This window comes from Temnothorax americanus, unplaced genomic scaffold, assembly GCF_048541705.1.
Source record: "Temnothorax americanus isolate GAGA-0224 unplaced genomic scaffold, ASM4854170v1 Scaffold23, whole genome shotgun sequence".
Lineage (NCBI taxonomy): Eukaryota > Metazoa > Arthropoda > Insecta > Hymenoptera > Formicidae > Temnothorax > Temnothorax americanus.
The window spans coordinates 1819450-1837834 of NW_027509371.1; the positions used below are offsets into that span (position 1 = coordinate 1819450).

Sequence of the window (18385 nt, forward strand, 5' to 3'; positions counted from 1 at the left end):
GTAGCATCGCGCTCCTAGCTCCTACCCCTGGGTTAATCGAGTTCTCCGACCCACCCGCGCCACCCTTTCTCCCGATATTTTTCCCGACGTGACGTGAACGACGAAGCGGCGAACACACGTTCGCACGCGACGTCCGACGGCCAGACATCGAATGAAAAAACATTTACGCATGATTGATGGCGAATCGCCGCGAAAGCTGATCCCTCCCATATTGCACGGACGTGAACTGGGCCATCAGCAAACAGTCAACAATATACTGATGAGTTTAATTGCGACTCTATCGAATTTAATTATAACGATGTCATTAAATGTATGCACCCTCTTTTTTTCCTTTCTTCGCCTTAATTCGACCCTTCTGATGTTGAATGTTCTCTTGTGCCTTCTTTTCATTATTTATTCTTCAAACAACTTGGAATCGATTTGCCTCAATCTAAATTTAATTGATCTATTATCTGTACTTTCTGAAACGTCTGTCCGACATTGAACATCTTGGTAACTAAACTTAAACAGTAAATCTGTGAATAGGTCTTGAAAGTTTTTTATTTGAAAAAATCCCTGTACGTTGAACCGTTCAAAAATCAACGGAGTCTGACTATTTCGATGCCGAAATCATGCACGGGCATCTTCAACGCCTCGTTCGCGCGCGTTTCATTGTGCGCCCTCGTATCGACATCTCGCACGCTGCGAGCCAGCCGCGATTTGGCCTTCGCCTAAGCGTGAGCATCCCCGATTACAACGCCGCATCACTCCACCCCTTCTCCTTCGCTCCCCAGCTCCGGTTTATCGCCGGGTCACCAATTCCTACAGTTCGTTATTCGCGACGCTGAGACGCGCGTAACTTTATAGAATCTAAGTTTCTGTAATTAATCCTGCATGCGTGTTCACCCCTTGTCGATGTTGTACACGCGATCTTCTTTCAGAATTGAATAAACGAAAGTTCGCCTCGCGACGGCAGCCTCGAATAATTCGGCTCGTATGCACATGCCGAGTGAAAAGTTGGGGCGAGGGGGTACGCAACGGCATGGCACGAACTAGGGAGGTAGTGACCTAGTACAAGTGGCCGAGATGCATGACCCGAATACCGGCGCTGTACAGGTGTGCGCCGGCGGTGTGTCCCACTGGCCTCTACTCGCTTCGGGAGCACAAAGTGGCTTCGAACACGCCGCGTCGTCGCGAGGTCGAGGAAAGAGGCACGACGTCCCGAAGGAAACCCCGTCTGTCGATCCCTCACGTGATTATCGGTATTTAAGAATTATAGGCATACGGAAAAAGTGTCCGTCGGTGAGGTCAACTCCCGACGCTCGCGATGATGAGCTAGCACCGACCTCTATCTTCGTTATATCGAGTGTACGGTCCATTACGTAACTAAAGCAGCTCATCAAGATTATAGTAGCTGGCTATAAACTCAACGACAATATGTATAGACGTGTTGGATTAATCATGTCTCCGGTCGTGACACCGATACTTAGAATGTGCAAGAATAAACCAATTGATTTATTAATATTATTCTCGCAAACACTCATTGTTTCATTTTTATATATCATCGGGAAATTATAAATATAAATTTCGATCTGTTCTTTTCAGAGAAAGAGAACAAGAAAAAAAGATGACAAAGGAATTTCCAACTGGTATTTCTTTGACTATTTAACGGAAAATAATGGCATTTTGTAAGGTTTCGGAATTTAACTTATTATCCATGTAACTCGCCGATTTATAACACATGACATGTTGCATCCGTATATATATATTCTTACCAGAAAACGCAGTCTATCGGCGCCACCATCTCAGTTACATTGGCTAGATTTATACTCGTCCTTGGCAAGCGCGTCTCTCGACGAATTTCCGGATAACGCTGCAAAGTCAATGTCGCAAGTTACGAATTGTCGGAAACACGGCGCTTGTCTTGGCGCTTGTCTGAGACTGACAACCGCGCGACAGCGTGTAACGCGCTCGACGGGCGAATGCATCCGCACGTATACGTAAGTACGTCTTTGGCTCTTGCAGATGTCCACAGAAACAATAAGTTGGTGCCTGCAATCACGGGTTACGAAGAGGCGGAACACGCCTGAGTGAAACCGCGACGAGATACGGAGTCGCTTCTGCGGAGTTTGCAACGCGACCGTAAGATACCGGAGTAACGTGTGCCACACGCGAAATTGCTTACCGAGATCTCGATCAACTTCAAAGTGTCGATAGAACGAGACTATAATCAAACAGAAGACGCCAACTACAATCGTTACAATCTAAGTCGGAGATGTATCGTGACAACTCCGTGAAGCTTTCTATCCTCAATGGGACAGCTTTTAAATGAAAATAGGAAGTCGTTAAAGTCGCGCAATTCCCGAAACGCTCAGTCCTCCGAAATTTTTACAACGTTGCTCTTTTCAGCTCCCACTCGCTGAATTTTTGTTACGGCATGGCACTTCGCGTGATGTGTGTCAGCTGTCTGTCCTCGAAAGACTCACAAAGGAACGCATGTAAGTCGCGCGTATTTTTCTCCTTAAAGAATCAGACTACCGCGGATTCCACCGGCTGCAATATGAGTTGAATACATTTATCACGACATGATTACCGCGCGTTTGCATGAAATGCAAACGCCTATACGTATCGCGTTCGATACCGGGAGCGCTGCTGAATAACTTGGGTATAAGAGCGACGAAAACGTTTGACTCCGACGATACATTAGAGACAATAAAAATTAATAGGCCGTCGCGCATACACGGACCTGCCTGGTCCGCATCAAGACCAAACTGTGCAGATATCCGCTCTTGTCTGACTTAAATACGTAATTATCTTTTCGCGTGGCACGACCTTGAACGGACCAAATCTAAACTGGGCCATGTCTCTGTCTACCAGGTTCACTTCCAACGAGTCATCCGCTCGGTCATCCGCGGCTTTTCGCATGCACGATGGTTCAAGAAACTCGGTAATATCGTGATGCAAGTGAGACTGTTTCTACCAAATCGATCCGGCTCCGCAAATAAAGGTAAACCTTTTATACGAAGGTGCAGAATAATCGAGAGCTGACAGAAGTGTTCAAGGATGAAACGTTTCCGAAGTGCGAGAAACGTAGATGATTCGTCCAGTCGGAAAGAGAGAGAGGAGAAAAATACTGCGGACGAGTAGTCTATCATCTTGCATTTCGCCGAGAACGAAAAGAAGGCACGCGCCCGGCTAATCGCCCTCGGGTAAACTCCCCGCCAGTAGTCTAGCGTATCGCGCCACCCAGCTCTGTCGCCACCCTCCAACCCTCCCACGTCAAGTGGGACGCCGACCTAGTTAGTTTACCTGTAGACACGGTGCCAACACACCCGTATCGCCGGATGCAGGTATGCCGGCGCGGCGCGGCGCGGCGCGCGGCCGCGGCACACGACGCGCAACATAGCCACCCCCGTGCAGATATACGCGCAATTTTATTTCGCGAAATCCCGCGGCACGCAACACGCGAATCCTTCGGATAATAAAACGTTGCGAAACTCTTCCTCTTATCGCGGAGCACTCGGTACCACCGCCAATGTCCTCTCGCGCGCGCGGCCGATTACGTTTCTTTGGGGTCACGTTTTGCGACGACCCGCTCGGCGAGATCGGACAAAACGGGGTTCGCGTCCGCTCGCATCGGCGTATCGCGCGAAAGGCCTTGTTACCGAAGAGTGACAGAAGTAACCCGATCGATATTGTTCTAAATTAATCGAACGCGCGGTGAGCCAATATTAATCCAACGAGCTAACTGTTTTCGTCGATGGCGTCGATGCGAGGTCGCGTTTCTGAGGGATCGCGCCGCGATCTTTCTCTCTCGCTGCAAAAATTCAAAATCGTATTCATCGGATGCACCGCGGCGTACGGTACGCAAGACGAAGAATAGATGCGCGCGGATAGCCGGGACGGGGAGACGATGGGTCGCGAACGGGGTCGAAGTCGAGGTGTTGGAGCGCGATCGGCCGATGTAGGCCAGGCGAGAGTGTTAGCCCCCTTTCGCCTTGACACGAATACAGGTTGTATGGATCTCGGTTTGGGTCAGCTTATCGGTGTGCTGCACTTTTGAGATACTACGAAGCGGATCGCGAGAATTCAAAGACAATCGAGCCGGGCATAGATTCGTGATGCATGTATCGAGAAAGTCGTTCGTTACGTCACTTCTTCTCCGAGAGAAGATTCCGTGACGCGCGACAGTTATTCATATACGAGCGCCAAATGAGCGGAGGATTTCCATGCATCCGCCCTCGAAGGGGGGTTGCCTTGAGCCAGTCTTAGACATTGATTCCTCGAATTAATTTCCTCGGATCTTTGGATTCCCGACGCGGGATTAGGGAGGATTATTGGAAAGCTGCAGATTTATACCGCGCTGTGGAATTAGCAGTTGAAGATTATAACAAGCATTCTAGGAGCTATTCTATTCTAGAGCCAGGCGAAATTTTTACATCCGCTCTTGATCCTCGGTTGTGTCGCTCGCTCTTTGCAAAACTTTGGCACTGGCTGTGTCAAGATAAGCGGTGTGCGGTTCCTCTCCAATTTCTAAACGATGCGCAAACTTGGGAAACTTGCGCGCGATAAAATGATGCATATATAGATAAATCTATAAGTTATACAGATAACTCTCTTACGTACAAGTCAAGGTGATCGCAGTTCATTTCACACCATTATGTACACACGAGATTATCGACTCAATTTATATAACTCGACGTGCACAAAGCGTCCCAATATTATATATACAGGTAGTAACTCGAAGAACCTCTAATCTTAATTTCAAAGTCAAATTCACCGTTGAATCCCGCGATCTCGACCTTCCCTTGCAGTAAATTTCGCGAAATTTTACTGACTAGCATTTTAGGTATACACAGATGGGACGTAGGTAACTAGGTAATTTCTTTTTTTTACAAAGTTTAATTTAGTCTTCGTGCAATTCTTCACTATTAATTATTTCGGTAACAAAGCTTTGAATTAAGACACTGCTGAAGTAAAAGTTACTTTATATTCATTGAAACTTACCTAAATCTTATTTCGCGCAAAGTCTTTCATTTGCAGTCATTTAGAGATTATATTTTCGGCAATTTAATTAAAGAAAAATCGAGGTTACCTTAAGAATTCGTTCAACTATAAATTAACGTTCGAAAGATCGACATTTCAGAATATTTTGTAATTATTTTGTTACAAAATTGCAAGTCTAGATTTTTTTTCTGAGAAAAGAGCAAATTTTTTACATGTGCTTAAATCTTTAACCAAATTTTACAATCGAATTTTGCTCACTTATTATTATTACAATAATATTGAACATTAATTTACGTTGCTACCGAAATTGAATACAGTTGAATGAGAATTTTTCATTTCACGCCTATAATGTTTTCTGAGAACGCACATTGAATCGCACTGTATTAACTTCAGATGTTTTACGACATCGCGCATTGTCCGCTTAATAGCGCGTTTGTAATTATACGGCGTCCCGATGGCGACATTCGCGCTCGTATTCGATTACAAGGCGATTGTACCAATTGTGTACACCGTTCTGGATCTACGTGTTCCAGCTGAGAAAACATCGTGACGTTGTTTCTCATTTTCTTACATTTGTCGCGTTCGTTCGGTCGGAAATCCCGTCGAGGCCGCGACGAATTCTCGCTTCGCGCAAGAGAGGGAAAATAGACGAGGAACGGTATAAATCAACTTTTATCTTTCGTGCATTTTCATTCCTGATGCAGTACAGCTGTCTTCGTTGGATAAACATCGTTCAGAATAATATTGCTTCTCACAACCTCGTCATATTCTTGTTGTTAACAATAATCAATTACGCAAATGGAGACGTCAAATAAGAACGTTGACATTTTTATTGACCAAATGCCTTTTCATTTCACATCAACCATCTAATATGATTTCACAAATCTCGATTTATTCGCAGCGTTACTTACGCGGTAAATTAATTTTAACTCTTTTAGAAGGAACACAAAATGTCGATAAGATGTTCATACAATAAATCTCTCGATCTAACTTTAGACGTACCTCGATTTATTAACAACATTAATTAGCGAAAACCAATTTTAGTTTCGTGTAAAAGTAAACGAGTCGATAATAGAAATGACGGCACAATTTGTATAGCACACATCCTCTTTCATGCAGCCTTACGTTTTAAGCGAAAGTTCAGTTTAACAATTTACGACGAAGCTAATTTTATTTCACACGCTACGAATGCGAATATTAAATGCGGCATGATGTGTATAGAGAAGCTTCTGTGCTATCGACAAGCGTAGCTACCAATTACATCATAGACTGGGGAAGTAGACAATCGCGGCGACGACAAAAAACTCGTAAATAACAGAGAACATAACTGGTAAATAAGCAAACAAAGTTGATCGAGGAACCTTCAGAACTACACTCAATCGTAAATCGATGACGTTACTGTACACTCGGCGTCGATTGAATTGTCAATAAGGCAAATGGCATCAGTGTGACGGGACATCTAAGGCAACTTCTCGACTTCTGAATGTTTCATATCGAAACTCTCTGTTATACATATTACTTCTATATCGAAACACAAATGTCATAGATACTTCAAAGCACAAAATTCCTAGGGATTTAAGATAAATACTGCGATTTACTGTCAATTAGGATCGCCGATAGACAATAAAATAATTGAAATAACTCATTCAAAATAATGCGTGTTACTTGTGTACCATTGATCTGAAATTAAAACATTTTGTCCAAATTTTTATTTGTGTGTGTGTGTGTGTAAAGTGAAAACTATATGCTTGCTTTTTTGCGATTTTATTGATTATATATATTTAATAAAAAGAGAGAGTTAAACATTTGTATTAGATTGGTGATGATAGCAAGTTAAATTAACATATTATCTAATATCTTTTTTTCTTTTGCTTGCAGATTTATAATTAAAGTAATAACCTATTTTTCTGTGCTTTTAAACTTGAGTTATCCGTTTTCTTATTCTTGCAAATCCATAATTGAAGTAACCCCATTTCCCCTGATAAATCCATAATTAAAGTAATTTTATTTTTAATGCTGGTACGATTGGACGACCTCTCGAGCGTTTAACATTAGAGAATCGAGGTTACAAAATATCCTCAAACGCGAAGGATATTTGAGGCTCGAAAGGGAGCAGATCGCCCTACCGCGGATCTCCGCTAAATGACGTTGACGAACGGTAAAAGTTGCTAATAGGCGCTACGCACGGAGGGGCGCGAAAAAGCGTATGTCTGGGAGGATTTCAGCATGGAATAAAAGGATCGAACCGGAAGCCGGCGGCGCGCGGAGAGCCAGCGAGCTCTAGTTTCCGACGGCGACGGGGTGAGAGAGAAAACCCCGGTATAACGGAGGGTGCGGGAGGCGGTCACTTCGGGGCGTTCACCCTGGTGCCGCGCATACACACGCACACTATCCGCGCCAGCCCGCCTAGCTGCCGTGGATACAGCCGTTTCGCATCTCTGTGCGGATACTACGCGGGGCGTGTGTATATATAGCGCAACAACTATCTGGAACGCCGCGCTTCGACAACATTCGCGAAATGCCTCCGTCCTTTGTGGTCGCCAACATCAAGCTCGGACTCGACATGCTTTATGATAGTCTTGTACGGAAGATAAAGAGTTTAGTAGCCCGCGCATAGCGGCCGACGGAGCAAGTATTTGTGTGGTACAATATCCCAGCTATTTAAATTTTATGAAAATTTTTTAATATCCAGAATGAGACATTGCAACGTATTTCCGTGTCAGTGCTTAAGAATTAATCGATGCAGCGCGAGGAGATTAAAAGAATTAAAGTGAAGATTAAAAGAGTAGGGAGCGCAAAAAACAAAACTGCCATTGATCCTCGTACATCACCGTGTCACGGTATTGGCGCATCTCCGTTGCAATAAAAACAAAAAAAAACGACTCCGGGCAAAATTTATGCCGAGCAGATTCCTGCGGCCGCGGATTTATCGGCTTGCCGACGAAGAGCCTTAAATCGCGCGAATGCGGCTTGTTGCCGAAAAACATTTTGCGCCGCAACCGAGATGGCACGCAAGAAGATGCGGGCGTTGATTAACGACAGCGCGGTTTTGTATCGCCGCTTTATTATAGAACTATTTGCAATTCGGGACTTTACGAGATGCGGCGCGGCGTCGAGGAGAGAGGCGCTCGCCACTTTGCCAGCCACTTCGGAAAAACGACCCGCTTCGAGTGCCCCGATAAAGACTTTCCTCCGCGGCTCTGTTTCTCTCCTCACCGTGACCCAAAGCATAATTAATGACACTCTCGTTATAGAATTAATGTTGACGCAACCGCGATTTACTTATGTCGAGACTCGCACCCAAGGCCGTAAAAACGTGATTTGCCCGGCGAAGAGAGATGAAAACCCCCTTCACGATGACCAATCAAACAAGAGCGTTCGATCGTTCTTTCTTTTCTAGGTATATAACCATGAGTGCGGATAATAATATCCCCAGCTTAACCGTTCAGCATACGCTCCTAGAGAAAGTGGAACACTATTAAATAAAGTATTATATTCAATATCGAATGAAGAAAGTCATACAATATTGATTTGAACATTGCAATTTAAAAAAATGGTTTTCTTAAATGCATGTACGTTTAATTTATAATAAAAATATTCTACATAGTCTCTCATACTGCAGATATCGGTCACATCACGAAAGTTAATGAGCGCTGTAACGAGATTAAACGGGGCCGCGTTAAATACCGCAGCTTTTCCGAGCGGGCAAACTTATTATTCGTTCGCGACAATTCGCGGGAATTAGCAAATGTGATTTTATTTACGTTGAGCTCGCGGTCTGGTGATCGACTCTGAAAGCAGGTAATTCGATTTACCGTGTCGTTAGTCTAGAGTCCCCGAGATCGTTGCCAATTTCCATGTCAAAGCAAACGAGAAGCGTCTCTTCTCCGCCGCGCGAGAAATACGTGCGCGGGTATAATATATGTACGCGCACATTAACGCACGTTGCTTTTACGAGCATCATGAACATGTCATAAACTATTTTGTAGATATCCCTAGGTTGCTTCTTGTTCATTCTTGACAAGAAGCATTTAAGTATTCGCGTAAAGAACCAGACGACCGACCGTTAACTACCGTTTAACGCGTCGCAAATCTCTTATCTTTCCCTTTGTAAGATGTAACACCTGTCATACGTTAATGGTTATAGTTACTCATTATCTTTTCTTTACAACGTATAGAGTAATAGGTTCAATAAATATTCATCATGTAAATCAGGGTATTTACGAAGCTTACTATACACGCTCTTCGTAAGAAAAACCTATGTCTCTATTATTAATTTGCTATCTCAAGTAGTCCCGCGAGAAGCGGTCATTTCCGCAAAGACATTTTTTAAACGCGCGCGCGGCGTATACATCCACCAGATCTACCGCGTTCGCCCCGTAAATCGTGCCGCTCTATAAAGCACAGGGGAGCTGGAAAATTAAACGTGGCTCTCATAGAAACGAGATTGCTCCTCGAGAGAAAGCTCTCTCTCTCTCTCTCTCTCTCTCTCTCGCAGCCAGCGGAGTCTCTCATCCGGAAGAGAACGAACGACTTTTCCCGAAGTGACCCGCGCGCGCCATCAGCTTTATCGATAACGACCTATTATCGCGGGGCACAGTCACTTACACCTTCGGCGCGCAGTCACGATCTACTTTTTGTCTCGTAAATAATCGACGAGGGGCAGTAATAGCGGCACAAGTCAGCGGTAGCGACGGTGGAACTATATCGGGATCAATAGCGCGAAATTCGTTGCGTATTCCACGAACGAAAACGAAACCGGCGCGTTGTAGCGCGTAATTATATGCCCGCCCGCCCGGTGCAAGATGCATCGAACGTATGCGCGACGTTTGCACACGTAATGCCGCGTGATGAGTTACTCGTGATAAACCATTTGGCTCGATGACCATGTCTCTTAACCCGGAAATGGGTGTCCGGGGTGATTTTTACACCCCAATCAAAAATTGTTAGATATTAATTACATATTATTAGTATTTTAGGACAATATGTATAAAGATTTACTCAACATTTTCTGAAAAAAGTATGAAGATACCAAAGAAATATTTAAAACACGAAAGAAGCACATTAAAGTTAACTGTGACGTAGGATAAAAATCACCAGGCGCTCGTTCCTGGATTAATCAAAAACAAGGACGCTCTTAGCAATGCCTTCAATCAAACGATTGCGAACACAACGTGTTTGGCAAGAAGACGGTGCCATTCTATTTTATCTCTCTCAGCACTACCGATAATTTTAAAGTTCCACCGAACGCTCAGAGTTCTCGTTAGATTACACTCGCTCATACTTTGCGAAAACACGTTACGCTTCCAAGATTTATCAAGGCAGACTCGCATAATCGCATTATGCCAATGAAATGTGCGAAGAATACAGCGATATGGAATTTTTTTACATTTAACTTTTACATTTAATTAAATTTTCCGCGAGTATGCGTTGTGTGCGAGCAGATTTATTTCAATAGGTTTTCAGTAAATCGGGAAAAATAACGTCAAGGTTTAGCAAATGTATAGATTTTTGTCTATCACCGGAAGACGTTCGGTATAGAAAATTAGGGAGGCAGCGAAGTTCTTATTTCTGCTGCAAAAGCAACCAAAACAGCGCAGTCGGCGGTCTTCGCCAGATCGATCCTCTAATCAGAGGGATGTCTCGCGATATACAAGACGGCTTTGATCGCGGATTAATCGAATGGATGCGATAGTGAACATTCCTCGGCGTTGGCAGCGCCTAGCTCGAGATAGCCGAGAGAATCTCACGGGCCTAATAGCGTATTCCCGGGGTAACTGCCGATAAACCGTCTTGTCGTCGATAGGAAACGAAATACGAAATCGTAAAAACGCGTTTTTACGTTCCCGTTTACGATTGCGCGCCTTAGGATCGCGCGTCTCGCTACCGTAATTATGAAAATATATACTGCACAACGCGTGGCCACGTGTAGACACGCGGCTGCTTCTACGTTCATAAATCTAAGGGCGATTACGAAAAGTAACGCCGTTGGTTGCGCGTTTCCAGACCATATGGAAAACATTCGAAATTTCTAATAGATTACACGTATGTATAATATAATTAGATAATATAAGTATATATAATATTCACATGTATTATACATTTTATATATACGTTATTATGTTACACATATATTATATTATATGTGTATATATATATATATATATATATATATATATATACATATATATAAAATACAATATGTATGCAGGTATGTACATATGCGCAACTGGCGAAATATGCGCTATAATACAGATAAGTCTGGCAAGGGCAGAAAGGTGTTTCCCGTTGGCTACACGTATGCCGCATTCACTTCACGTGACACGCGTTGTATGGTAGAAATTAAAATTGCAAATGCCTCTACTTTAAAATACGTACTTATATAAGCTAGAGATAAAACGAAACGGCATTATATAGCGATATCTCGCGTACAATCGAAAATAAGAAAACAAGAGCTCCGGAAAAATTCGACGTACAAGGTCAAAGAAATAGCGACAGAAATTAGCGAGTATTATTAATTAATGTATAAACTCCTCTTACAACTTATCCCCGTTTTCGTTAGAAATATTTTACATTTTTTAAAACATCTTAGGATTTATTTCAGTACTAGAAAAAATGGTCAAAAACAACTTTTATAAGGATCTCACGTATCATTTAAAATTACCGCAAACATACTATTACTGGTAATTTAATTTAAAAAAGAGAATAGTTAGATTTAATATCTAATATTGAGATATTATGAAATTAGCGCACCAATTTTTTACAGCAGCTTACCGCTCGAAGGTACGCGAAAAAACGCGAGTTTTCATGGTACTTACAGCACGAATTATAGAAGCTTAATTGGAAGCTTAATTGGAAGCTCGTACGCGGTTCGTAATCGACGCGTGGAAACCGCACGATTTTCACGCGCGTATTAACAGAGACGGAGTTTACGCGCCGGTTACGATCCGCTGATTTTCTAAAGAGCGGCAAGGCACGTGTTTTTCCTTATGTTTTTTTCCCTCTTTTCGAGCGTCAACCGCGTGATGCTTGGAAATGCAAATACGACATTTTGTTTGCTCAAATTGCGATCGGTGCCGTAAGTCTGCGGTCTGTTTGCGTTACGTCGGATTGGGGGGCGCGGCGTCCACTCTCTCGCTCATCGACGTAACGTCTAAATTTGCACGCGATTCGACCGTTTCTCACCGTAATTCATGTTCCGCCGACGTTAACTCACTGGGGGGCGTTATTATCCAAGGAGCGAGTCGATTATTCGCGATTCGGCTGTCGATTCGTCGAGAATTAGACGGCGGCGAGAGCGGGACTCGAGAGCTGCCTCGAGTGCGAACGACGGCAGAGGGAAAGAGAGACGCGAAGGGATCGATTCGATAATACGAAGGGAATGCACCATCACCCTCCCCCTCTAGCCCGGGACCAGCCCCCCTTGCTCAGCCTGGCCGAGGGGGTTGAAACGAAGATTCCGCAACGTTGAATCTCGGGATGTACAGATCGTACGCATTGTGTGCGGCCACTTAATTGCCCTTGAGAATCTCCCCCCTCTTTTAAATGGAGCGCACTTGGCAATGAAGGGTGGCTCATAAATATTTTCGTTATGCTCGAAGGAACATTCCTCCGTGCTTCGCGTAGGGATAGGACATGATTTACAAGTTATTATTCTAAACCCGCGATCAATGCTAATTAAATATATTGACAAATATAAAAAATAGCATGCAATTTTAAATAACACAGAAATAAAATACCGATATAAAAAAACCGATAATTGAAAAACGACATATGGAGAACATGTTACATTTTTTTTTAACCTAAAAAAAATATTAGAAACCTCGTTCTCGCCATAAATTTTTAAATTTATAGCCTCAAGTAGAAACAACCCTCCAAGCGTAAAGGGAAAAAGTGTCTAAATACTCACGGACGAAGATGTTGCTCATCAACGTGGCCGGCAGGCAGAAGACAATGACGAGCACGTCGGCGACCGCGAGATTGACGATGAAGAAATTCGTGACGGTTCGCATGCGGGGTGACCGGTACACCACGGCGATCACGCAACTATTGCCGATCAGGCCGACCACGAAGACGACCACGTAGGCCACGCAGTAAACCGCCGACATGGCCATGCTGTGTCTGTAGAGCCGATCGGGCGCGTGCTCGATCGGCGCCGACAGGTTCTTGCTGGCGTTGAACAGCCCATGGTGGACCTGGTCGTCCATGATGGCACGCGGACTCGTCGTCGCGATCGCTTCTGTGATCAGGTTGTTAAGGTAATCGCCCAAGTCGTTCCGCAACTGCAGCAGAGTGCCGCTGGTACCCGGCGGCCCGGTCGCGACTGACGTGGTACCCGGCACGTTGCCGTTATTACTCCTGCGGCGCGTGTCAACGTCAAACTCTTCGGAGTCCGGTAGTCGCAGGGACGCCATCTCCAGAAGGGGAGACGGTGGTTGCAGCATCGGGAACTTGAGCGTGAAGTGACGGATCGGCGTTTCGACCATTAGCCGAAACGTTAACGCGGCGTGCCGTTGTCGTCGTCGTCGTCGTCGTCGTTACCGCCGTCTCTTTTCCTCCACGGCGCGCTCGCCGTCCGCGTCGTGTCGACGAACCCTGGGGCCAACCTCGACTCGCTCGCCCGCGACCTTCCCGTCCGGGTCGCCTCGTTTTCACTCGGCAGCCTCTTCCGCAGGTTTTCCCGCACTCGGGCCGCGCGCCAATCGCCGACCGATCGAACTCACGTACGCGAGAGACTCGCGCGAACGGTCCCGGAAACGAGCGCTCGATCGTCGTCGGGAACAATGCAACGCCGGTGGAGAACAATTTCCGGCGCGATCGGATGACAGTGATGATAAATTGTCGAAATCGGCATCGATCTCTCGGAGATCGCGGATATTTACGCGCGTGGATCGGACGTCGGAAAACATACGCGATCCGGCCGAGCGCGACTCGCACGTGTGCCAGAGTCCATCCGACCGGAAGTACCCTCCGGATCGCCGGAGTGACTCGACCAAGGGTGAAAAATGATGCAGGAAGGGTCTAAGTGATCGGTCTAAGTGATCCGGTCTAAGTGAGTTAGACGGCGAAAAGACGAGGAAAATGACGAGGGTGGTAACGAGGATGTGGAAGAGTATGTATGAAAACGTGTGTTTGCCGCGGCCGGGGGATGCTGGAGCGACCAATGGACCTGGCTTAGAGGACGACCGCGAACTGCCGCGAGATGCACCCGTCGCGGCCGAGCTGTCTGCTGGCGATGCTCGACGACTGCGCAAGCGTTAACATCCAGCGGCACATGCACCCGCATGCGAGTGTGCTCGCGCACTAGCCCCCACAGCCACGCCAAGTGAGACTATTGCGAGCGAAACTCATGGGAAAATGGGAAGAGTGCTGGCGACGATGACAGCGCGCGCGACGACGCGCGCGAAGACGCGCGCGGGGCTGCTCCGCATAGAGCGGTCGCGCGTCGCGCGTGTCCATCCTCCTCTTGCTGTGCGTTTTCCGCCGAAATACGCGCGATGAATTCGTAAACCCCACCCCATCTCCCCACCTCCCCTCCTCCTCCGTTGGCATCGCTCGCATCGCCGACTCGGCGCCCTCGCGGGACTCCCCCATCCCCATTTCCTCCCCCTTGGCCAAATGTCGCCAAGCGATTCTACCGTACACGCTGTACAACAGTGCATCGTTCACGTTTATTGCGCTTATATCAAAATCCGAAGCTGAGAAAGCGGTTTGCGAGACGACGAAACGATAATGTACAAAGAGCAAGAAAACTGTGCTCTCCGATCGTAAACTGATAACTGATTAAATAGCATTAAACTCCGGATGCATAATGCGATAATTTTTAAAGGGAAAAAAGATGAAATCTTTGTCAAAGTTATAAATAGAATCTCTCTAAAATAATAGTAATGGTAATAAACTAAATTTGTCAGCAAAACAATATTTTGCAAACCCATATACTAAGAAAGCAGTTTGCGAAACGACGAAACGATAATGTACAAAGAAAACGAGAAAGCCGAGCGCTCCGATCGTATATAAACTGATTAAATAGCATTAAACTCCAGATGCATAATGCGATTACATTTAAAGAAAAAAAAAGACTAAATATTTATCCAAGTTATGAATAGAATTTAAAATAACACACAGTAATAATATAATATAATCAACTAAATTGTAATTAGATTTTTATGTTGCTTGTGCAAAAGAATTTGTCAGCACTCGGCAAAGCAACATTTTGCAAATCCGTATGCACGATAAAGAAATTATGCCCAGCGTGTTGAATTCATGATGAATTCTACAATGAATCAAATTATTCAAATATAACAAATGAACAAGGATATAGTAAAGAATTGGTGAATTTTTTTTCACTGAACCAAAACTGTACACGAATACAATAAAAGCATTCATTGTAGTAATAAAAAATTTATTGAAATTGGTTCAAAGAATTATTTTATTATCATAATGATTTATAGTTCATAAAAGAATAATTTGAATATTAAACTATTACTACACAATTTATTGTAACAATAAATATGTATTGAAAAATCTGTCATGGATTTATTATATTAACGGAAAACTTTATTGAGTCAATGAATAATGTAATTGAATCATGCATACGACTTTATTGTTATTAATGCATGTAATCGTTAATTTGATTAATGATTTCATTACTTTATGATCACGTTATTGATAATATGAAATGATATAATTGACTAGTTCACTGTATTAATGACTTTTTTCATAGATTTATTAAAAAGCTTTATTAAAACAATGAATTTTTTAAATAAATTGATTAAAAAACTTTATTGAGTCAATAAATAATGTAACTGAATAATACGTTAGATTTCATTGTATTAATGTATGTAATCATCAATTTGATGAATGATCTAATTACTTCATGACCACGTTTTTTGATATTACGTAATAATATGATTTATTTATTCATTGTATTAATGAATTTTTTCGTAGATTAATTAAAAAACTTTGTTGAGACAATGAATTTTTTTATAGATTATTGAAATTATTCATTGAATCAATGAAATTGAGTAATACATTAATATTATTAGTATTAATGTATATATTTATTAATTTGGTGAATAACTTAGGGCCAGTTTTTCAATAGTCGTTCAAACTGAAGTTTAGCTAAACTCACTCGTCATCTTTTTCTAAAAGGATATATATCCCTTTTATAACAAGGTATTTAAGATGACCTTTATGGGCGTCCAATACGTCGCAGAACTGTGGATGTTTCACGAAAACACACGTGCGCTCTCAAAATTTCCTGATGTGTCAGAAGCAAAACTAAAACTGTAACCGGAAAGGGACACATTACATTTGCACAGTTTTGACGCTGTCAACAAACACGTCATGTTGCTGTACTGACGTGGAGTCAGTGCCAAAAGTGGCCGTAACTCGGAAGGGAACGCGTTTCATGAATAATATTTCACGTCAGTCTGATGAGCACAATACGCTTTGGAAACAGCACCCTCTTTTTCGTTTATGCATACACCCCGTATACAATATTTTTAAATGTATTTTAATGTTTTCACTGTTCAATGCTTTTAACTGACATATATTTAATTTTTTAACAGTTACATATCTACATCTGCAATGACACTTAATTGATATTTCAACATATAATTTATTCTAATTGGTTTATTGTCATTTGATCGTTATAGACACACACATTATACAATTTTTTTATTGTTACGCAGAATATAAAACTTTCAAAGAACTTTCCTAATGTTTCAAGTAGTTTTCAAGACATCTGTTTTTTTTCTCTCCTTTTCGCAAATGTATAAATCGTAAACTTTGTTATTCGCGTTTGAAATATATGTATGCTCTGAAAACACTGAAAAATAATACTAATTTTACATTTTTTATATTTAATTTATGTATAAAATTAAATTGTGTGAATTAAATATTTATTTATTTATAAATATTGTTTTATGCTAATAATTTATTAACTTTAGCTTACATTGCCAAGAAGTGGAGTTGATTTACACAATTTTTCCTTAACATACGCGTACAATCCATATGATATATTTATTACCTTCGTACGTATTACCACCTATTCCTTTTTATTTTATTACTCTCCCTCTTCCTCTACAATTTTTTTAGCACATTTCCTTTTACATTATTCAATTCATAAAATTCATTGTTCCATACTCGTTCCAATATTTCTTCTTTATTCCTACCTAACTCCTTAAATTAATCCTTAGTCCTACAACACTCCTCTTTGTAATGACTCCTACAATCTTGTCCTTGCCCACAAAATACACATAACGTTTTCTCCTCCCTTAATCAATATTAATTCCTCTCTTTCATATTACCACACCTCAGACTTAACAACGCACTTCATCTTCCCTATTCAATATTTATCTAAAATTTTTTCCTGCTTTAAATACCTGACCCTATAATATTGTTTTATATTAACTAACATTAAATTAAAAGAAATAAATAAACTTATTAATTAAATTAATACTATTGTCCTTCTATACAATGTTAATACTTTCCTTCAGATTATTGAATTTTTTTTATGGTGAAAATAATATCACAATTGAAGCGATTATAAAGAAAGATCATCAAAATATGTCTGATTAATTTCACGGTATCGTTAAAAATAAGGCATACAGAAAATATAAGATAGCGAAGATACGTAATTTTAAAGGAATCTCGCAGCTCACTCCATTGGCGTTGAAATATTTTTGTAGCAAATGTTTCTTATCTCGCGACGGAATTTTGTCGACTGAATTTTTCATGTTGAATATCTGTCTTCAAACGACGGCAAGTTTCGCTTTCTTTCCTTAAATGAAATAACTGCACCGATGAGCATCTCTAAATATTTTACATACCTCTCGCAAAGTTATAACGCTCTTTAATTCACTTTATCATCACATGTTAAATTATTAACATATTATACTTTTAAATAATCTTAAATATTTTGTCAATATTATCCGTACTTTAAATTAAAATTTTTTATTAAGGATTAAATTGTATATAATATTAATTTGCATTTTTAAGTTAGTTTATAAAGTTTAGCTCAAAAATTTTATAAACGTTCTTTAATTATCGTTTATCTAAAATTGTAAAAAAAAATAACATGTCTTATTCTCTCAAGTAATTTTCAAATTCTATATAAATATTATTTTTTAATGATAGAATTGTAGTGGTTTTCTTACAATTCTAATTTGAATGTTCAGTTTATAATTTTTGGTCTTAACGTTCACGAATGATAAGAGATCACGCCTCATTAACTTGTTCCTAAATTATCGATGTTGATTCGTTGATAATGACTGTTCGATAATACTTTATGACTGTTCTCGAGGTAATGAAACTTGCCAGTTTTAAAGAATTTTTCTGGATTGTTTGAAGAAGATAACTGCGCGATGAGTCGCAATCGTTGATTTTGCTCAATTCG

At 41.9% G+C, this 18385-nt stretch overlaps 1 protein-coding gene across 1 annotated transcript in view; it reads right to left on the minus strand.

The window, feature by feature from the left end:
- The window catches only part of Sifr (SIFamide receptor), a 44482-nt gene extending 29711 nt beyond the window's left edge, over positions 1-14771 (minus strand). The window contains exon 1 of the mRNA XM_077407707.1: positions 12896-14771. Within this exon, the coding sequence (XP_077263833.1) occupies positions 12896-13472 (577 nt within the window). The 5' untranslated portion in view covers positions 13473-14771. The remainder of the gene's footprint in view (positions 1-12895) is intronic.
- Between the last annotated feature and the right edge of the window lie 3614 nt (positions 14772-18385).